General features: G+C 42.0%; 1 protein-coding gene across 1 annotated transcript; it reads right to left on the minus strand.

The window, feature by feature from the left end:
* Positions 1 to 1,000: 1,000 nt before the first annotated feature.
* Positions 1,001 to 17,906, minus strand: tada1 (transcriptional adaptor 1). Its single transcript, XM_015356720.2, has 8 exons — positions 17,616 to 17,906; positions 16,571 to 16,662; positions 15,263 to 15,328; positions 11,819 to 11,916; positions 9,758 to 9,970; positions 4,731 to 4,882; positions 2,837 to 2,993; positions 1,001 to 2,414 (listed from the first exon to the last, which is right to left on the minus strand). Exons 1-8 carry the CDS (start codon positions 17,687 to 17,689, stop codon positions 2,262 to 2,264), a joined length of 1,005 nt encoding a protein of 334 aa, XP_015212206.1. The 5' UTR covers positions 17,690 to 17,906; the 3' UTR covers positions 1,001 to 2,261.
* Positions 17,907 to 18,900: the final 994 nt, after the last annotated feature.

The raw sequence follows: 18,900 nt of genomic DNA on the forward strand, positions 1-18,900 counted from the left end.
TATAAAGTGAACACATTATCTTTGACTGGAGAAAGCAAGTGAAAAAAAAAGTCCCTTTTTACCAGGTGCAGTCCCAACGACCCAGATTAGCAACATGTCCATACATAAGCACCTTCTGGTGCAGCTTGTGTCTAGAGTTCTGTACCATCCTGTGACCCTCAAGACACTTGTTCACAGTTTAAATAAAGTCAAAGAGTTCAAAAGAGGTGTGGGGGAGTGACAGTGAAGTTAAGCTACAGAATGTCCTTCACTAGAATAACCTGACAATTCAAGCATGTTCACAGCTGGTTTGTAAACAATCCTCCTGTATTCACTCTGGCTTTGAGGGATAAGTACAGAAACAGCAGGAGTCACCAGCACCTGCTACACCTACGCAGCAAATCTAGTTTACAGCTTACAGTTTCTTAATATTAATGTGAACACTGGAAACTCCAGCACGCACAATGACCAGTTACACATTAGATTAAATTTATACTATGAAACAATGCATTCCTGTGACCTTTTGTGTCAGTCGACAATATCTCAGTCCTGTGACCATTCAAGAAAACCAAGTTGTGTTTCAGCAATGCCAAATTACTTTAATTTTGTTTCGCGGTAGGCTATTCATTTGTCACAAGTTCCATTTGACTAAAACGCTGCATAGGATAAAACACTATAGATCACTAGTGACACCTAGTGGCTATTTTTAGTCAATTTCTTAAATGTCTAAAACTGATGAGTCTCAAGAATGTTAACAATCGGTGTACTTTTAGGAAGTTCATCAGCTGACCTTTACAGAAAAAAGTTTCACGGGTTTAAAAAAATACTGAAAAAGACTTTTTTATTTCTCCTCCTGTACAATTTTCAGCTCTGAAACTCACTATTTCTTTACACTGGAGTTCCCAGCATTAAGATGTCATGTAGCATTTGCTTGGGGTCAAAACACTGCAAAATGGGAAAATGTATTTGAGGTGGGGAAAAAAAAGTTGTTTCTTGAAAACATTCTACAGAAACAATGCAATAAAGTGCATCAGTTATTTTAATTACATAAGTCAATGTACTATTTACAGTCAGTACTGACAAAATTACTTGTACCTCTCCTGTAAATAGTCTACAACCAAAACATCACAGCAAGAGCTTGTTGAGCGCCACAGCCCCGTCCGCTATAGCTCAGGAAGGTGGGGTGAGTCACGCTGCAGACAGACAGAAGCGGGTTCTAGCAGCCTTGAGATCTGCACCGCTGTGTAGGTTTAACAGGTAAGCTTCAAGTCATCAAAAAGAGGCCTTGGAATGATCCTTTTCATCAAGAAAGTAAATGATGTAGCAAAGAGAAAGCTGATGTGGAATAAACCCACTGACCTGGACTGAACTGGAGCTGTTCATCCCTTTACTTTTTGGTTAAGCCTCATAAAGGCAAGAGCATCTTTTAAATTATTAGCATAAGACGGATTTATACACTCATGACAGTTTATGTAACTTTTTATGATCACTTACAAATGTATGCTCTTCATGGGGTGTTTTAATCAGCAACTGACAAATAGCACTTCAGTTAGTATGATTGAATGTGTCGGAGAAGGGGGGAAAACACTTCTCAATGTATTTAAGCAGATCCTGAGGATATCTGGCTGCATTAACATAAGACTTCATCTTGCTCAGACTCCTTAGAGCAGGCTGGGCTAGGAAAGAAATATGTGCAGGGAAGAAAGTAAGCAGGGTGCTGAATATGGCATTCACTACTTTCATGACAGCGCTGACTTGGTTAATCTTCTCCAGCAGTACTGGACACTTTCATTATCACAATCCATCCTCAGCAGAAAGTTCCTGAATTTGTTTATACCCCTACTGTCTCTCCATCTCTGACGTGGCCAGGCCATCAATTTGTGATGATATATTGTGAAGGTTAGTCATAAGACCAGACTGGTTTTTGTAAAAATCTTGTGCTTCTCAGGTTGTTTAAACAGCGATTAGAACTTCCCATTGTACAAGTTTGAATACCACCTTGAGTCCCTTTGACAATCCTTGAGTTTCTCATCACCACAATCAGAATCTGGGACACCCCCACCCCTCCCACAGTTACTGGATACTGGCTCTCAGTGTTCTGTATTTCTACATCACAAGTAGGATTGAACCACCTCTTAAAGTGAAACCAAAAGTTCAGTCTAGTAGACATTCCCAAAAGCACGAGTTCATTTTGGGAGAGGCCCCAGAGGAGACTGTACTATCTTGGGAAGCTTGGTCACACAGGCCTGCTTTCTGAAGCACTCTGTCTCTCTGAGAGCCGGTCAACAGACCAGAAGTCCTTCCTTGGCAGCCAGGCGCCGTCGGTGGATGTGGTCCTGCTCCAGCTCTTCGTGACTGGGGTGCCACAGCCGTGCCAGGATACGCTCCATGTTGAGGGCATACACAGTGTGAGAGGGCATGACCTCCCGGTGAACCTGTGAAGAGCAGTGGCCAGTCAGGGACGAACAGCTCATCATCATTAACATGAATTTCCACTGAAAGTATTTGTTCTTGAAGCTCCACAGTGGTTCTGAATGCCACAAGAATCCAGTTCACACTGGATGTCTGCTTAGAGCAGCAGACCCCGATTTTATTTTTTAGATGATAATTTGTAAATGTTAAGTTAATACCATATTCAAAAAAGGAACCATTACTTATAACACTTAAGTAAAATATTAAGGGCTTTTGATTTTTCACTTGTGACAAATGCATGCACAGCAACTGGCAAAGTGACTAATCTTTTCCCTAGTTTCCATGCAAACTCAAGTAAGTTAAAAGGAGCTGACATGCTGTAATCGCCATCATTAGGCAGCTATAAAACTATCTTGCTAACATGCCCCCCTGGTGTCCTCCATACCTGCAGTGCCTCCAGGAGGTCCGACATGTTGATAGGGGGCAGTGGGGGAGGGAGGCGGTCTCCTGAACAGGCCAACAGGAGTGCAGCCTGCTGCTCTGCCTCATCTGGCGACACCTGGGGGGGCGGCCCTGCCGGCAGAGAGGCGCTGGGGGGAGGACTGGAGAGAGGAGGTTAGAGGGAGATCATACTGCTACTGGGGCAGAGGAGATAGAAAGACCTTTCTAAAGCACCTTTTATGTACACACTTCTGAAAGCATAAGACAGGCACCAACAACACAAAATAAACCCACACTAAAACCAATGAATAAAATAAGCGTTTAGGCTAGAATACAGAACATGTGAGTTCACGTCTTGACCTCATCTGTCCAGTATACACATGGATTCCACAAGGATGCACACAGTCAATAGCCTGAGCTGCAGCAGCCAGCAGCAACAGCAGATCTGTGAATTCCTGTACAAACGAGATATCCGAACAGCACTAATGGACCATAGTTAGCCCCAATAAATCTAAACTCTTCTGTTAAGCAGGTTTAAACACACTGTGGAGGCACAGCCCCCCAAAAGACAAAAAGAGCAGATGGAACAGCGGTTTTGAAGGTTTACAGGTTAAAGTAAAATAATTCAAGTAAAACCGTATCAAACAATTACAGAACGTAAAAAAAGCATACCCACACATATGCTTCCAGTAAGGAGAAAGAAGCTACAAGAAATCTGTAAAAAGCGGCTGCCAAAATGTTTAAACTTGACAAAAGTGAGAATTACTGAAAAAATAAGCGAGCAAAAGGGGAAATTCTTAAGTTTTTCCCCACTTATTAGCATTCGAGTTCCTGTAGCTTGGAAAGGTGTGAGACAGTGACGCACCCTTCAGTCAGGCTGAGCCAGGAGCCAACTTCCTCTCAAAGCTACCGCTGCTCCATGTACTGTACTGTCACAAAGCTGTCCTGGTCCATACCCACACACACACACACTCGCCCTCCCACACATACTGCCAGAGGGTTTACTAAAGCCAGAGGTCTGAGCTGAGCTACACTTGGTGGATAACTGTGGGGTATGAATACACAGCCTATTAGCAGTGTGTTGTGGAGGAGCACCACAAGATGCGAGTTCTATAGCATAATACGGGCACAGCAAGTCTGACACTGCATTGGTCTGACACGTGCAATGTAATGAGATAGTTTTGTGGGATAGCCAGTGTGGATTAAGAAGGCAGATCCTGTTAGATTTCTTTAAACAAAGAAGTGCAGCAAACAATAGATACTACTACAACTTCATATACCTTGTGATTTGCAAAAGATAAATTTAATAGACAAAATAGCTTTAAGAATCCCAAAAAATATACATGTTGATTAAACTAAGAGGTCTGCAGAAAACTGTACATTGTAAATTAAAGATATAACTGTATCCTTAATTTACAATGTGCTGTTATTATATAATGGTTATCTCAAATTGCACACATACAAAGGGATGTTTTTTCAAATTTTATGAAACTAGATACTGGATATCCAAATAAAACTGTTTTATTTAGAAGCACAAAATGAGAAACAGACACACCTAAAGTGTAAAGAACTAGGATGCATGTACTGTTTTAATTTACATGTCTGCTTCAATCAAAATGATCTTGTGTTCCTGTGGAACACATTTCTGCAGCTTTGCACAGCTTTGTTCTTCTGTTATTTTTGCATATGCACATTTTTCCACAGCTCAACAACACTTCAAACATCAGCTGTAGAAAACCGTGTAGTGACAGAGAGACCAAGGGTAGACTCTACGTTAAATTATTTTACCAGTATTTTAGTTTCATAACATTCTATAGTGTTAAAAAGTTCTTCTGTATCAAATTTAGAAACTGCCTTCATAGGCAAGAGCAGTGCGATATGTCCCAGGCCTTCCTCACCACTCTGTGCAGCTCTGGTAGGCTGCCACACTGTTCTTCAAGTAGGGCTGCGGTGTGATGTCACTACCGAAGGCGTAGGGGAAGTGCCCGTCACGCAGTCGGTACGCCTTTCTCCGGGAGACCACGGCTGTCAGGACATCTTTCAGGTGGTGCTGGAACAGAGAGGGAGGAAGGGGGTCTAGACGTTTTGTATGCATAAATGTTTCACCTTTCTGTCTCTTTGTAGTTTTTGGGTGAACTGGTAATGCTGGCTTTGAAGTATACACTTGGGACAGCCGTGCAAACCTGAAGAACAAAGAACAGCTGACTACCAGTTTCAGAAGCGCAAGCCAGAATGTTCCCTATCTCCAGTGGAGACTCGAGCCTCGACTCCAGCCAGCCTGCTCACCCTTCACTCAACGGTCCTGCTGAAGTGGCAATGTGTAGTCCTGAGAAAGGGCCACCCATAGCTGAATTTTCTCAAATTGTCTATAAGCCAGATTGTATATATTATTGTATGCAGCCTGCAAGTGTGAGCATTTAACAATGAAAGCAAAAGTTTAATTTTTTAAAGAAAGATAATTCTACCATGACAGAACGGTACATTAACAAATTCAAGTTAAGAAACTGCCATTGCAAGCTGATCATGCCACTGAGTGGGTCTGTATTACAGTGCTTGCAGACTTTTGCCTCATGGTTTTCTGTGGCCATGAGAAAGGGCTGGTCTGCAAGTACTGACTGTGGCTACACGAATGTGGAACTAAATGAAAACACCTTCAATTTGCTTAGAGTCTAAGAACACAGATATGATAAAGGAATACCCTGTCCATATTCTCTCATATCCATGTATGTTTTTCATAAAATATCCACTTATGAAATAAAAGTGCTCTTGTTCATCAAAAACTAAAGTTGACAGAACAAGATCAGCACAATTAGCACTGCTCTACTATACTGTGCCACCTTGTCAGAATTAGCAAAACTGCTAATTTACCAAATGAGTCATGGTAAAACTTTATTCAAAAAGCAGAACAACAGAAGACAATCTTATTTTGGATGCATCATGCCTTGTGTTTTCCTATACTGTGCTTATTTAGAATAATGTGTATATACCTAAGTTTGTCTCCTGCCACTGTTGCATTAATGTCCACAACATTGTAGAGTTTTATATATGTTGTACTGCCTATGCTTTTAATGGCCTCTATATACGCTGCCTGACATCCAGTAACACAGTAACATATCGATATAACACTAATGTGATTTTTACACAAAAGCAATTAGTTTAGAACAGAGGTGAGCAAACCTGGTTCTTGAGGACCGTTTTTGGTTTCCCTTTAATTTATACGTCAATTATTTAACTGAACCAAATCAGTTGTTTTGTAAGTTTTTATCAGGTGCCATTTGAAAGGTGTTTTTAAAATCAGCAGGTATTCAGCACTTGACAAACAGGTTTGCATATGATCTAGAATGTTTAAAGTGCATTGTATACCTGGTTTTCCAAACTGACATGATATCTTGAATGTTATATACATATCTGATAGGTTGCATTAAGATGGGATTGCTATTGGGCACTAGAGACCACAAAAACCTATAAAGACAACAATTCTTCCACTGTGTGCCATCCTTGTATCCAGAGACCTTGCTAAAGCCTGTAAGAAATCTTTGCTTTCCAAAACATAGGTAAAACTGTTATACACTGCAGCGAGTAAATCTGTGAATACTTAAATCCAAAGTTTCTAGCAGCTCCTAGTGGCAGTTCCTTTGCTACAGTATCTGCAGGCAACTTATCACATATTCTACTACAGAGCTCATCCCTACAACATGCATAAGCAACTGTCTACTAAAACACAACATGGACAGAAAAGAGGGAACAATCCCAGATGGCTGTCTTCCTTCTTGAATCTATCTAGAGCCGGCGGAAAAGGGTCCCCACTTCCCCTTGCAGTGGTGCATGGGGCACTCCATCTTGGAACCTTAATGTAGAATACTGTTGCAAGGTCAGCTCTTCAGGGGTACAGCTCTGAGATCCTTACGTTCCAATGGCTAGACAGGCAATCCATTATCTGGCAGTGCTCTTTTACTGAAGATTTCAGGAAGGTACCATGTACAAAGGATGACAGGCAGGGTGTTGATGTCATGGCATCTTATCCCTCTGAAGACAACGGGCTAGATGTCAACAGCCTGCTGACACCCTACCCCACTGGAACTGCTGGGCGGGACACTGGCAGGACATCCCTGGCCACTAAAGACGTAAGGAGGCCAGTTACCTGGAGATACTCTCTGGTAATGGGTAAAATGTCAGCTCCTCCTGGGAATACTGGGAAGGATGCCAGCAGGGGCAGGGCAGCAGCCAATAGTCTTCCTCCTTCCTCTCCAGAGGTTAGGGCAGTGGAAGAGGCAACTTGTACTCCTCCTCTTTGTGTAGAGGCGAAGGCATGGACGAAGCTGGAGCACTCACCACCTATGGAGGCCATGGCTCGGCCTTCTGACTCATGCCACAATGGTTTCTTTTTGCTCCCTCAAGGGGCCTCCTGGGACTCCTCGCTCAGCAGCCTCACTACTGACAACGTTTGGTGCCTTTTTGGCAGTCCTTTCTGTCAGCTTTCAGCTGGAGTTTCTTCCTGTCCCTGTGTTTGCAGTCTGCTAACTCTCTCATCCAAAGCTCTAACCACCAACTTCTAGACACAAACTGAACCGTGCAGGTGGAAAAACATATGCATCATATCCTGGATACAATTAATATGTTGTCTTTCTGACAACTCTAATTTCTAAAAACCCAGATATTTTCATTTCTGTTTTTTAATCAACAAAAAGTTTGTTTGAATAGCTGACAATTCTTCCCAGGAATACTGTTTAAAAAGACAGAAACAAAGTAAATAAAACTTTAAATAGAATAATTATGTCATAAAATTGCAAATAAGGGGTAGCTTTTATTGGGTTTTGGGAAGCGATGGAAAATAGCATTGTATTTGTCTATTTCAGCACATAGTTTAGGCAGCCAGTAACAGATTTTGGATAAGTCTTTGAAGTGGGACACATCAGCATATATTCAAGGTCAAAGTGCAATTACTTGATATGTATGGAAAAAGTACTGGTATATGTTAAGTATACAGCTTTGTATTGGTGAACACACCACCACAAGGTCTGTTAAAATAAAAGAACCATCTTTGTAGAGGAAAAATAAATTGACCTGTGCCTAACGAAGTTATCAAGAGAAAGAGCAAACAACTTCAAAGAACAGGATGCAAACCTCTTGAGCATGAAATGAGCCAAACTCATTTAGAAATTAGAAAACAGACTCAACGTACACTGCTGTACTTATTGAACTCAATAAAAATGAATCTCCGCAAGACCGTGTCCTGCTCTTCTAATAAAGGATTGAATTTTTTTAAACATTAGTGGAATTTCTTTGTTACTGTGAACCTATTTCCTCATGAACTGGTATATGTTAGCAACTAAACTGATATAAGTTTTAATTGTATAGGCACCTGCTCCACACCTTTGTTACATTATTATATGGCAGGCAGGGGCACCTTTCCAAATGGCTTGCTGGTGTGGGCAGATCTGGACCTGGGCATCAATGAATGGCTGCAGAGATCTTCAAATGAGCAGCCAGCCCTGAATTTCATTGTACTGGCCGATATGCATGAGTTCGTACGGTTAGATGGACTTCAGCCATCACTGTCCTCAAGAACCCTGCAGGATGTGACTTGGTACAAGAGTAGACTTTGTTGCTTTCAAATTTGTTGTATAAGTAAAATACAGCACACTGTATATAATATTGGCACCAAGATCCAGCAGATGCCAAAATTATCAAAGATATTGATGTGATCTTGAGGGGGAGAGGGTCACATTTAGACCCCTTAATTACTATTATTCAAGGGGGTGAAAGAAAAGGTGTACATTAACACTATGACTGCGTGGAAAGGTATGACTTTGATGTTAACTTACTCTCTTTCTGGGAGCACAGGGTGAACCAGGGAAAATTTGTCTCTTTAAACATTCCTTCAAGAAGGTGTATTGACTTGTCCGGGAGCAGATTTTCAGGTCTTTACAACACAGTGTCAACATACACCCCTATATTAAAGTTAAATATCTTTATGCTTGTTGGCAAACTGGCAGCTGTTCTACACTTAAAGCCAAGGTTCTTAGAATCCCTACAGAAATTCAAACTGGAAAAACTGTGTATTGAAAAAGCACCCAAGGGTTAGTCCAAAAATAGTACAGAAGAAGCTGTTGAAAAGTACCTCGTCACGTAAGAGCAGAGAAAGATCCCTCATCCTCCCACACTAATTCATACTAGATACTGGCTTGTGCCCATTTTAAAACCAGATAAAGAATCATGTATGCTTTCAAAGTGATCTCCTGCATTTCAACTGAAGTGCATCATCCCTCTCTGATCCCTTTACTGTCCAACCACTATCCAACACTTTTCCTCGGCTGTAAATATATTTAACACACGCTGAACACCATTTCACTTCCCCATTTCAAAGCAGTGACAGAGGAGGAGGAAGGACAGGGTACACTATAAGGTCTTATGCAAAAAAATAGGTTTTAAACTGGAGGGGGGTTTTGGTTCTTGCAATGTTTTGTTCCCAAATTGTCTTGAGCTTTGTTCATGAAATGTAAGATATCAACAACACTGAAAAAGAAAGTCCCTTATTTCAAAACGTGCAAGAAAAGAGTGAATAATGAGTTTATCAGGGCTTCCCAGTTCCTGGGTATGCAGATCAGATGAATAAATTACCTCTAATCATAAATCATAAAGAAAATAATGCAATAAGCACATTTATTTCCTCATTACAATAAAAAGGAGCTAGCCAGTAACTGAGAAAAACTCATTTTAATCAGAGCAGAGGCACAGGCAGCTGCAGTGCAAGATCACAAAGAACTGGTGTGGAAGTTGGAACCATATTATGCCAAACCATAGTTAGTCTATCTGCAGATACCCCTGTCTCTCCTCTACCTTCTCTGTGGAAAACGTGCAGGAACCGAGGAAGGATTTTTGTAAAACAATTATCCTCCATCCTCCCCCATCCCCATCATCGTACCTCCACAGCGCAGACCAGTGTGCTGACAGCATCCTCGGTGACGTTGTCCAAGCCGAGCTCAAAGGCTGTCACCATCATCCGAGCCTCCAGCTGCCCCCTGGTGGGCAGCAGCAGCGTGTGTGCGCTGAGACGCAGCTCCTCCTCCTCCGCCCCGGCCTCCCTCGGGCTGAAGGGCTGCGCGCCGCTGAGTGGGTTCTGGGGCTGGAAGCGGTGCTGGGGGAGAGAGAGAGCCGTGGAGTTATGCAGATCACGGAAAATGAGCAAAAGACTCCCACTGCTTAGCAGCTTGACCCATTCCAGCTTCTCCAACAGCTGTACCAGAGAATTCCCATAACAAAAGGTACGAATCTCGAAATAACCTCCACCAGACGGTGGATATATTTGTGTATTTACTGGCAGTTCACAAAACCCGATATGGAACAAACTACTAAACAAGAGGAGACTTGTAGGCTTCTCTGGAATGGCAGTGGTATAATGTTGTACAAAAAATTTAGATTACATTGTAGAGGGGCAGAGTCTGAAAGAGTCTCCCTATTACCCATTGTCGTTTTATGAAATAATATGCAGAGCAAAACTTGCATGAATAAAAAAATAATAATAAAATAATAATAACGCGTTTTTTCAGACAACTGAATCTACTTGTAACAGCAAGGCTCAGAAGTGCCCACACACTCAGCCCTTAACCCCAGTGTGCAGAAAGGGTCAAAACGTGTTTTTCAGCAGAAATAAACATGTTTCTGCAAGTTTGGTCAACCCCATGTAAGTTATGGGGCAGTAACAAGACACTTTTCAAAACGTGTTTTTCAGCCCGAAATAAACGCGTTTTTTCAGACAGCAGAATCTCCTTGTAGTAGCCAGGCTCAGAAGAGCCCACACACTCAGCCCTTAACCCCAGTGTACAGAAAGTGTCAAAACGTGTTTTTCAGCAGAAATAAACATGTTTCTGCAAGTTTGGTCAACCCCATGTAAGTTATGGGGCAGTAACATCACACTTTTCAAAACGTGTTTTTCAGCCCGAAATAAACGCGTTTTTTCAGACAACTGAATCTACTTGTAACAGCAAGGCTCAGAAGTGCCCACACACCACAACCAAAAATAATATGGTTGCAGCCCTGTCAGGCCCTAGTTCCCTAAAGAGAATTTTACCTCGACCCATGTAACAAACTCAAAAAAGTGCCCCCTGGGGTACATACCAAATACAGACATGTATAAACATACAGACTACATAGCTACTCTCATAAGAATAGTAGCTGTGTAGCGAACTGTGAATGGGTTTGAGTCTACATAAGATCACAGTAAAATCCCATTTTTATGAAACAGGTCAGGTCGATTTCATTCTCAAAAAAAAAGATTTTCATTAAGATGGGTGTTGTGTAGTTCACTCTTCACAAATTAGTCAAATAACGTTGGAAACTAAAACATGTAGTTTTGCGTTTTTTTCCTTCATTAACAAAAATAAAGCCTACTGCATATGGATCAATAATCATGGTAATAGATTTTATATATTATTGAGGATGGTGAGAATCAGAGAACAGCGATATGGTCAAAGAAGAAGATATATTTATTTCACAGCGGGACTATGCACGGAAACAGAGGATTCGGCGAGCAATTCAATTTCCACGAGGTAACACTCCCCAAGTCTTACAAAGTGGTGAATCCTGTTCCCGATTGCTGTTCGGATGTGATGGGAAAGAAACGACTGAACAGGGAAGTGTGTGTTCAAGTGGGAAACAGCCAGTGCCACCATGTAAAGGTCAGCTTACAACCCAGTCACTTTCATTCCGTAAAACTGGCCTTTCCACTTCAATGGCAGGACGTAAATTTGGGATTTTGCTGTACATGGTGTCAGCAGCTTACAGCGTGGAGGCCAGAGGCCAGGGCTCCCAGCACAAAGAGGGAGACAACATGCAGATGGAGACACTGGAGGGAAGGCAGGTGGAAGTGGGATTCAGTATTCCAAGCTAGGGGGAAAATGATTTGGATATGAAAGTTGGGGCGAATAGAAATACAGAGGGGAAGCTGTAATTTCAGAAGAGCAGATGGAATAAGATGGGGACTTACGTCAAATTTCTGTCTGACTGAGGAGAACTTCTTCTTTCCTTTGGGCTTCCCAGGCTTAGAGGCAGAGCCCCCAGCCCAAGGCAAAGAGCCAGGACCCTCTGAAAGACACAGGAGAAACACAATCAGGGAGAGCACACAACAGACCACAGAAGATCAAAAACCCCAAGCTAAATCTGTGATTTTTCTCAACTCTATGCATCTGACAGTACCCTAATACTTTGACGTAAGAGAAGGCACAAAGAAATAGCTGACTAATGGGATGGGAGGCAGAAAGCAGGAACAGTTTCTTTATTAGTTTCTGCCAAGAAGAAAGTACTCATAACAGCCATATTTGCAAAGCAAAAAAGGTCATGTGTCGGAGGAGCCTACCTTTTTGTAAAGTTGTAAAGGGCAGCTCACTGGGTGTAGCTCAATTTATCTGTCTGATACCTGGAAACTTGTCTTCTCCCTGGTTTTTGATCTCTCCCTATCCTTCCCTTTCTACCGTACTGCTGTCTACTGTAATACATTTCAAAATTAAATATTTAACTTAGTAATGTAAAACAAAATAATAAAATATGCTACATAAATCACAGTCACTTCCATCATTTATGGTTTAGAGACACTATATACTGGAATGCAAAACGTATCTGGGTAAGACATGATTAGAGTTACCCATTATTTGCTTTGAGTGATGGTTAAAAATTTTAACTTCTGTAAAAGTTCTGCGTTTTTCAGGCGTTACTGTCAAGCCTTTCACCAGGCTCCTCCTGTTTCCATCCCCTCTCTCATGATCAGAATGAATGGGTATGTGGTGACATGCAGATTCCTCTAGCTTATCCCGGCCAACTCAGTTTTGTGGCGATCTTTACATGCAGTACTGGAATGTGGTTCAAGCTTCCTGTCCTCCTCTATTGAACCCCAACTTCCTTCTTAACCAGGAAAGCCAATGTGTGTGGTCGCATGAGATTAGAACAAGACTTTCTTATTCACTTCTCGGCGTTAACACACAAAAAATAATTCAGCAGCATAGAAAAACGGTGGCCAGTCATAGTATTGCCAAGGACTTAATTATATCTATAATGCACAATTTCTATAGGAACACAAATACTGTACTATAGCAGAACCAAACATACTAACAAAAGATAACTGCACTAGGAAAATGCACTTTATATTAAGTCTGTGAGCTCAGTGTGCTTTAAAATGAATAAACAAGAAGAAATTTAAACTATTACCTATTATTTTAATGTCAATGGAATTTGCATTTTATTTCAAGTGGATTCTATGGAGAAGGTCACTTAAGAATTAAAAGGTTTTTTGTTGGTTGTCCCCCCCCCAACAGAGAGCCATCTACCCAACTGTTCGGTTGAAGAGACAGCTTTTAAAAGTCACCTAGATGTCAAACACCATCAGACAAACTGAGCCACTGGAAACTGAACAAATGGCCTCCTTTAATTTAAGATAATGTTCTTCATGGCCTAAATGCAAAATGTTTCGCTAATCCTAGACAATCTTGTTAATCTTGTTACATGGCACCTTGTGGCCAAGGTCTGCATTACAGAAGGTTCATGAATGAACACATCAAGCTTTCTGCGGTAGGCTTTTTCCCATTTTTTTCCTGGTGTTGTAACATGCACTCTTTAAAAATTCCATTTTTATATTAATTTTTCCTTGTGTTGTTCATTACGACAAGTAAATAAGTTATATAGGATGACTAACAAAAAATCCATTTTAATCACATAATAGGAATGACAGTTTTATAGAAGGGCACGCTAATTGTTGAAAATGCACATAGACATATGTTATTTCTTAACTCAAAGCCATAAAGCAACTTTCATCAGAAAAATGTTTAACGGGTAGAAGCAGCTGGATTTGTTCAGTAAAGGTGCATTTTAAAAATCCGTCCACACATTACAGGAAGTTTCTAAAGCCAAGCAATCAACCTTGTCAATGTGCCATGTAAAAGCACCTTTCTTCGAGTCTATGTGCAGTGAAGAAAAGGAAAACAATCTGTACGCATTTTTTACATGCCATTAAACATTTACCTTTAGTGTGAGCTGCATGGTAATATCACGAGTAAACCAATATCAGCTCTCCAGAAAGAAAATTCATAAGTCAGCCAATTCACACATACTCACAAACTAAACTGCTTAAGTTAGAACTGCATTTGATGCAGTAAGTGACTTCCCTGGAGATTAATGCAAATATTTTGTCATAATCCAGCACAGCAAAAGGAGTCTTCAGAAACAGTGAACTACCATATCCATCAATACTACACGTACTGTAGTATTTCATGTTCCTGCTATTTTTGCCTTTCTTTCTTTCTCATAAAGCGTTTTTGAGCTTGCAATGGCCAATTATTTCCCATTATACTCCTGCCTCCCTTAGAATTAGCAAGACTAGGCTCTCCTGCAACAGTCCCTGCACTGCTCAGGAGAGAGGAATACACGTTGCAGGAGCGCAGCCACATGTCCACCTGCTGAGCCACTCGTCATGACCTGTCCACAGGAGAGGAAGTGCTGAGTGTCACCCTGCGTGTCCCCTTTAAAGCCACAGGCACCTGGTTGCTCTTCCACTTCCTGCGCTGTCACTGACGGAGGGTGACATGACTGAACTTTGAAGGAGCAATGTCCAAGTCCTGGAGCTCACACTGCTCTCCAAGCAAAGGAGCTTTACCAACTGAGCACTGTAGACCTGTATGTTTCTGCATCTCTTCTCCTGAGGAAGCTTCCCATTTGAAATTTAAACAAGCACAGCTGGCAAGGACTAACAAGGAGAGGGAGAGAACAAATGAATCCGAGACCTCTCTTTCACTGGTTCTACCGAGAGGGGACAGACTTTCTCTGAAGAATAAAACCCGCCGATTCTAACCCAAGATCAGTTTTGCATTACCTGCTTGTGCAAGTATTTCTGATCTTGGGACGACAGTGTATGACAAATAGCAAAATATTAAAATTTGATTTCATGTACATTAACTTAGTAGTCTGTATATTCTGTTTTATTAAGTCCAGAGGTGATTATCTCCTTTCAAAATCTCTCTATTGTGTTATACGTTTATCCAACGCACTTTGTGTCACAAGAGTCAACATCAGCAGAGACTTACGTCTTACTGCACCCGAACTTTAAGTGTAGATTGCTGCCATCTACTGACAACTGTCTGTGTGCCAGGGAAAGGGAACTTCTACTAACCAAAACTCATGTGGGGAAATGAAGGAATTTTAAGAAATATTAGGCATAGGATGCCAATTTACTGATTCAGAGAAGAGTTCAGGTATGACTGTATGTAGGATAACCATGGAATCTCCAGGACAGTTAAAAGTATTATCTTTTTTTAAAGTTGGCAAAATTCAAACTGGAACTGCTACCACACAGTTTCAACATTCCAGACATATTACAGTTTGACTGTGGTCTTGTTTTCAATTTGACAAAGGAAAAAAAATTCCCTGCGATCGCAAAGCCTCTTACCTGGGGTGGAGACCATGATCTGGCACCGGGTGAGAATGGCCAGCAGGAAGTCATTGTGGAAGTGCACTGCAGAGAGATGCCAGCAGGTGTCAGTGTGTGCGGCAATCCATCCTCCTCTTTCACAAGGGGTTAATCTCCTAAATGTTTTTGGCATTCAAACTTTCTAATATTTACCACACTTGACTGAAAAGGTAAAATGAAACTGCTGACTTCACAGAATTAAGAAGCCAAGTTCTCAAATGAGGAAAACTAAAAAAAAAAGTAACAAACTGACAAGATTTGAGTTACAGTGTACATTTTAAAACCAGTGTAAATGTATTGTGCCACATCTTTTATATGTCAAAGTGCCTTAGGAGGTTAAGTCAGACCTTCGCAGATTTTCTTCAGAACAAAAAACTATGCCAAAAAATGACTGGATCCAGTAAACGTGCGCTTTTCATGAGGCGTGGGTCATGTCACCAGCCAACTGTAACTGAGCATGGTGGTTTGAGTGCCAAGGATGAGTAGGGTTAGTCCACCAAGGGCTCTCTCGGCTCTTGCTGACAATGACACCTGTGGCTTCCAAGTACTTGCAGGCATGCTGGGCTGTTGGCGAGGGGCACGCCTCTCCTCCAATCAGCACTGAGCCTTAGGTGTGGGCCTCTGCTGCCTGTGACAACAGGCTCAAAGATGGAAGAGTGAGGGGAGTCTGCCGCCAATTGAGCACATTCCCCTTTGAGGTAGCAGGGATTATGGATGCAAGCTGAGTCATGAGAAACACTCAACTGGCAATTCCAAATCAAGTGGGTGTAAAAAAAAAACTGGTGAGGATTCTGTTTGTTCATAAACAATTACTTTAAAATAAGGAGTTTTATACACCTATCTACAGAAGGCATTCAAAACTTTTTGAACATTGGGTTTAACACCGTTTTATTATTAAAAATAAGTGCCACAAGCAAATATCTAGACAGATCCTAAACATGAAAGTGTGTGTAAAATGTTTTATATTCCTGTAAAATGAAAGATGCAACATAGGGACACTTACTGACCAGGACACTCTCAAAGACACGTGCCCTGAATGCTTTACCCCAACCGATAAACCCTGGGCTCGGAATCACTTTATTCAAGACAACACTGTTAGAAAGCAAGGAACGTGCGAGGATAAATTTTAAAAAATCCAACGAATGGTGATTTACAAAATATTCCACCAAACAGAGCAGTCCGAACGCTGCAGTGGAAGACTTTTACCTGCTGAAGGTTTCGACACCAACTACAATAAAGCAGGACAAGTCTTACCCAGCAGCCCCCCTGCAGAAGGCCTGTTCTTACCGTTCCCTGGGCTGAGCAGCCGCCTGGCCTCGAGGTCAAACTCTTCTTTACTGATCTTCTGTTTGAACCACAGCTTCAGATTTGCCCAGTACCTGCAGAAAGTCACAGACACGTCTGTACAAGAGAGCGCCTCCGTCTGCGACACACTCCAAACCTCTGCAGCTACACGACGCGCCCCAGGTTGTGTGGGACAAAGTGATGGTGCTGTACACAGCACACGCTGAATACACCTGTGAGCGGGAATTTACCGCCACCATTGCCACACGTTGGAATTTAGCCCGGAACAAAACTAAATTTGTGAGGAGGCTTTGCAGAGGTGTGCAGGAGACGAGACACGACACAGCGCAGATTTCCTGCGAAGTCAGGAAGGTTGGTGGAACAGGACACTTACAAGTGAACGTTAAATTAATGACCGAGAATCCAGAACAAAACTGCCTGCCAGCAAAACGACTTCAATCCGGTGAAATAAAGCCAAGAACAGCCCTGAGCGAGATTCCAAACAACGAAATGCGCCGGCGAGTCCCGTTAACTACACAAGAGCTGAGCTCCAACTTTGCGACAGTAACTAAGACTCAGATGTTGCAGTAAACTCTCTCAAATAATAACACAAACGGAGAGAAACCTCTGGCTCTTGTAAAAGCGGCTTGAACTGAACAGTAATGCACATCGTCCATAAGACAAACAAGCAGACCGAACAGAACTAGCAGAGTTTCGAATACCCACCACCGTGATTTGTGCTACTTTTGCTCAGAATTAAGAAAAATAAAATAATTTAAAAGTAACTTCCTGTGTTCGAGGTGAAAGAAGACAACAAATAAAAGCATTAAATAACGAATAGAAATACAGCAAGCATTTGTTTCTAAACAGAAGGCAAGCGAGCAGGTACTGCTTGCGGAAGACGGGAACACAACGCCAGGAAAGCCCGCTGCTTTACAAGGCCTACTCAGCGTCTGACGCTGGGAGCCAGCTCCGCTGGTAAATTACAGCCCTGGGCGGGGATTCGTCTTTAAAGGCATGGTCGGGCAGCCTAGCCTGGCCTACTCACTGCTTCAAATTCTCTCCCAGGGCTTCGCTTAGGTTCTTCTTCGCCGCCTCCAGCTCGCTGACATGGGCCGCCATAGCGCCGGACTACTCCCCGGTCCTATGCTGGATCCGGAGGAGGTTGCTAGGCTGTACGGAGGAACCGTTGCTAAGGGGGGAGAAAGCCCGCCTAGTTGCAGTCTTCCGCTTTGCTCCCTTACAAAACTTCCTTAAAAACGCCTCTATTGGTGTATTTTTATAGCACTCCGCTTTGACATACGCCACCACCTACAGTATCAGAGCTGGAAGCGCAGTCCAGGTACCAAAGGCACGGATATGTCTTTACATGCGTGTCTTAGAGGACCGCTGTACATTGCGTTTTACACCTTCCTGAACTCATAATTAAGGAAGCGCACTACTGCCATCAAGAAAAAAATATTTCATGTGCGTCTCGTAGTTACGAAGAAAAATATAGTTCGTATCACACATGAAAGACACTGATGGAAAAAAGAAACGCAACACCTCCTCCTCCTCCTCCTATAGTATTCTCATTCCAGAAAATGTTGCGTTTCTCCACCCCCCCATCAGTATATTTGTCCTTGATAGCAGCAATGCGTTTCACTTCTTGACTTTGATTCATGAGAGCTTCAATGCAGTCGTATATCACCGTTTCCAGGTCTTTAGTGATGAACGATTATAGTTTACCTATGAACCCCGGTGGACTACAGCCCTACAGGAGCAAAAATGAATGAGTTTCTCAGTCGCATATCTAAACCATTACAACAAACGGTACAATATAAAACAAATTTCCCCTAGGGACAATAAAGCTTGAATTGAATATCCGTGCTAGTATTGGCAGAAGTAGAAATGAGCAACTTTATAAAGAAAATCTCTTTCTCTCTTACACCAGGCATTTTGTTGCACATTCAGTACTTAAAATATGTAAGTAAAACTTGTTCCAAAGATACCACACCCTGATACCATACTCTTCACAGGACCCAGCCTCCGGCTTCCAGTTTCAAATGCACAATAAACTCACAAAAACTAGTGTAAGGACTTCACAGTGCACCTTACCCTTTTAAAAACTTTTGTAGAGAAAAATAAATGCCTTCTTGATCATAAGCAGAATAATACCTAAATCTTCTAATCCGCCCAGAGGAACTTCTTGAAGAGTCTTCACCCACTGAACAGAACCGGGTGACCTCATCTCAATCTCACAGGCAGACAACTAGAGCACCAAGCTGCCGCGCATTAGAATGGAGATGTAAACATTTCCAAAAATTAAATAATAAGTAGATGTAGACCAGGGA

This window comes from Lepisosteus oculatus, chromosome 9, assembly GCF_040954835.1.
Source record: "Lepisosteus oculatus isolate fLepOcu1 chromosome 9, fLepOcu1.hap2, whole genome shotgun sequence".
NCBI lineage: Eukaryota > Metazoa > Chordata > Actinopteri > Semionotiformes > Lepisosteidae > Lepisosteus > Lepisosteus oculatus.

Excerpts from the sequence above, each read along its gene's own strand:
- tada1 (XM_015356720.2), bottom strand. The coding sequence starts at position 17,689 with ATGGCGGCCCATGTCAGCGAGCTGGAGGCGGCGAAGAAGAACCTAAGC. Across the intron at positions 9,971-11,818 it reads CAGTCAGACAGAAATTTGAC|CACCGCTTCCAGCCCCAGAA; the intron begins GTAAGTCCCCAT and ends TCTCTCCCCCAG. Across the intron at positions 2,994-4,730 it reads TACCAGAGCTGCACAGAGTG|TCCTCCCCCCAGCGCCTCTC; the intron begins GTGAGGAAGGCC and ends TCCTCTCTCCAG.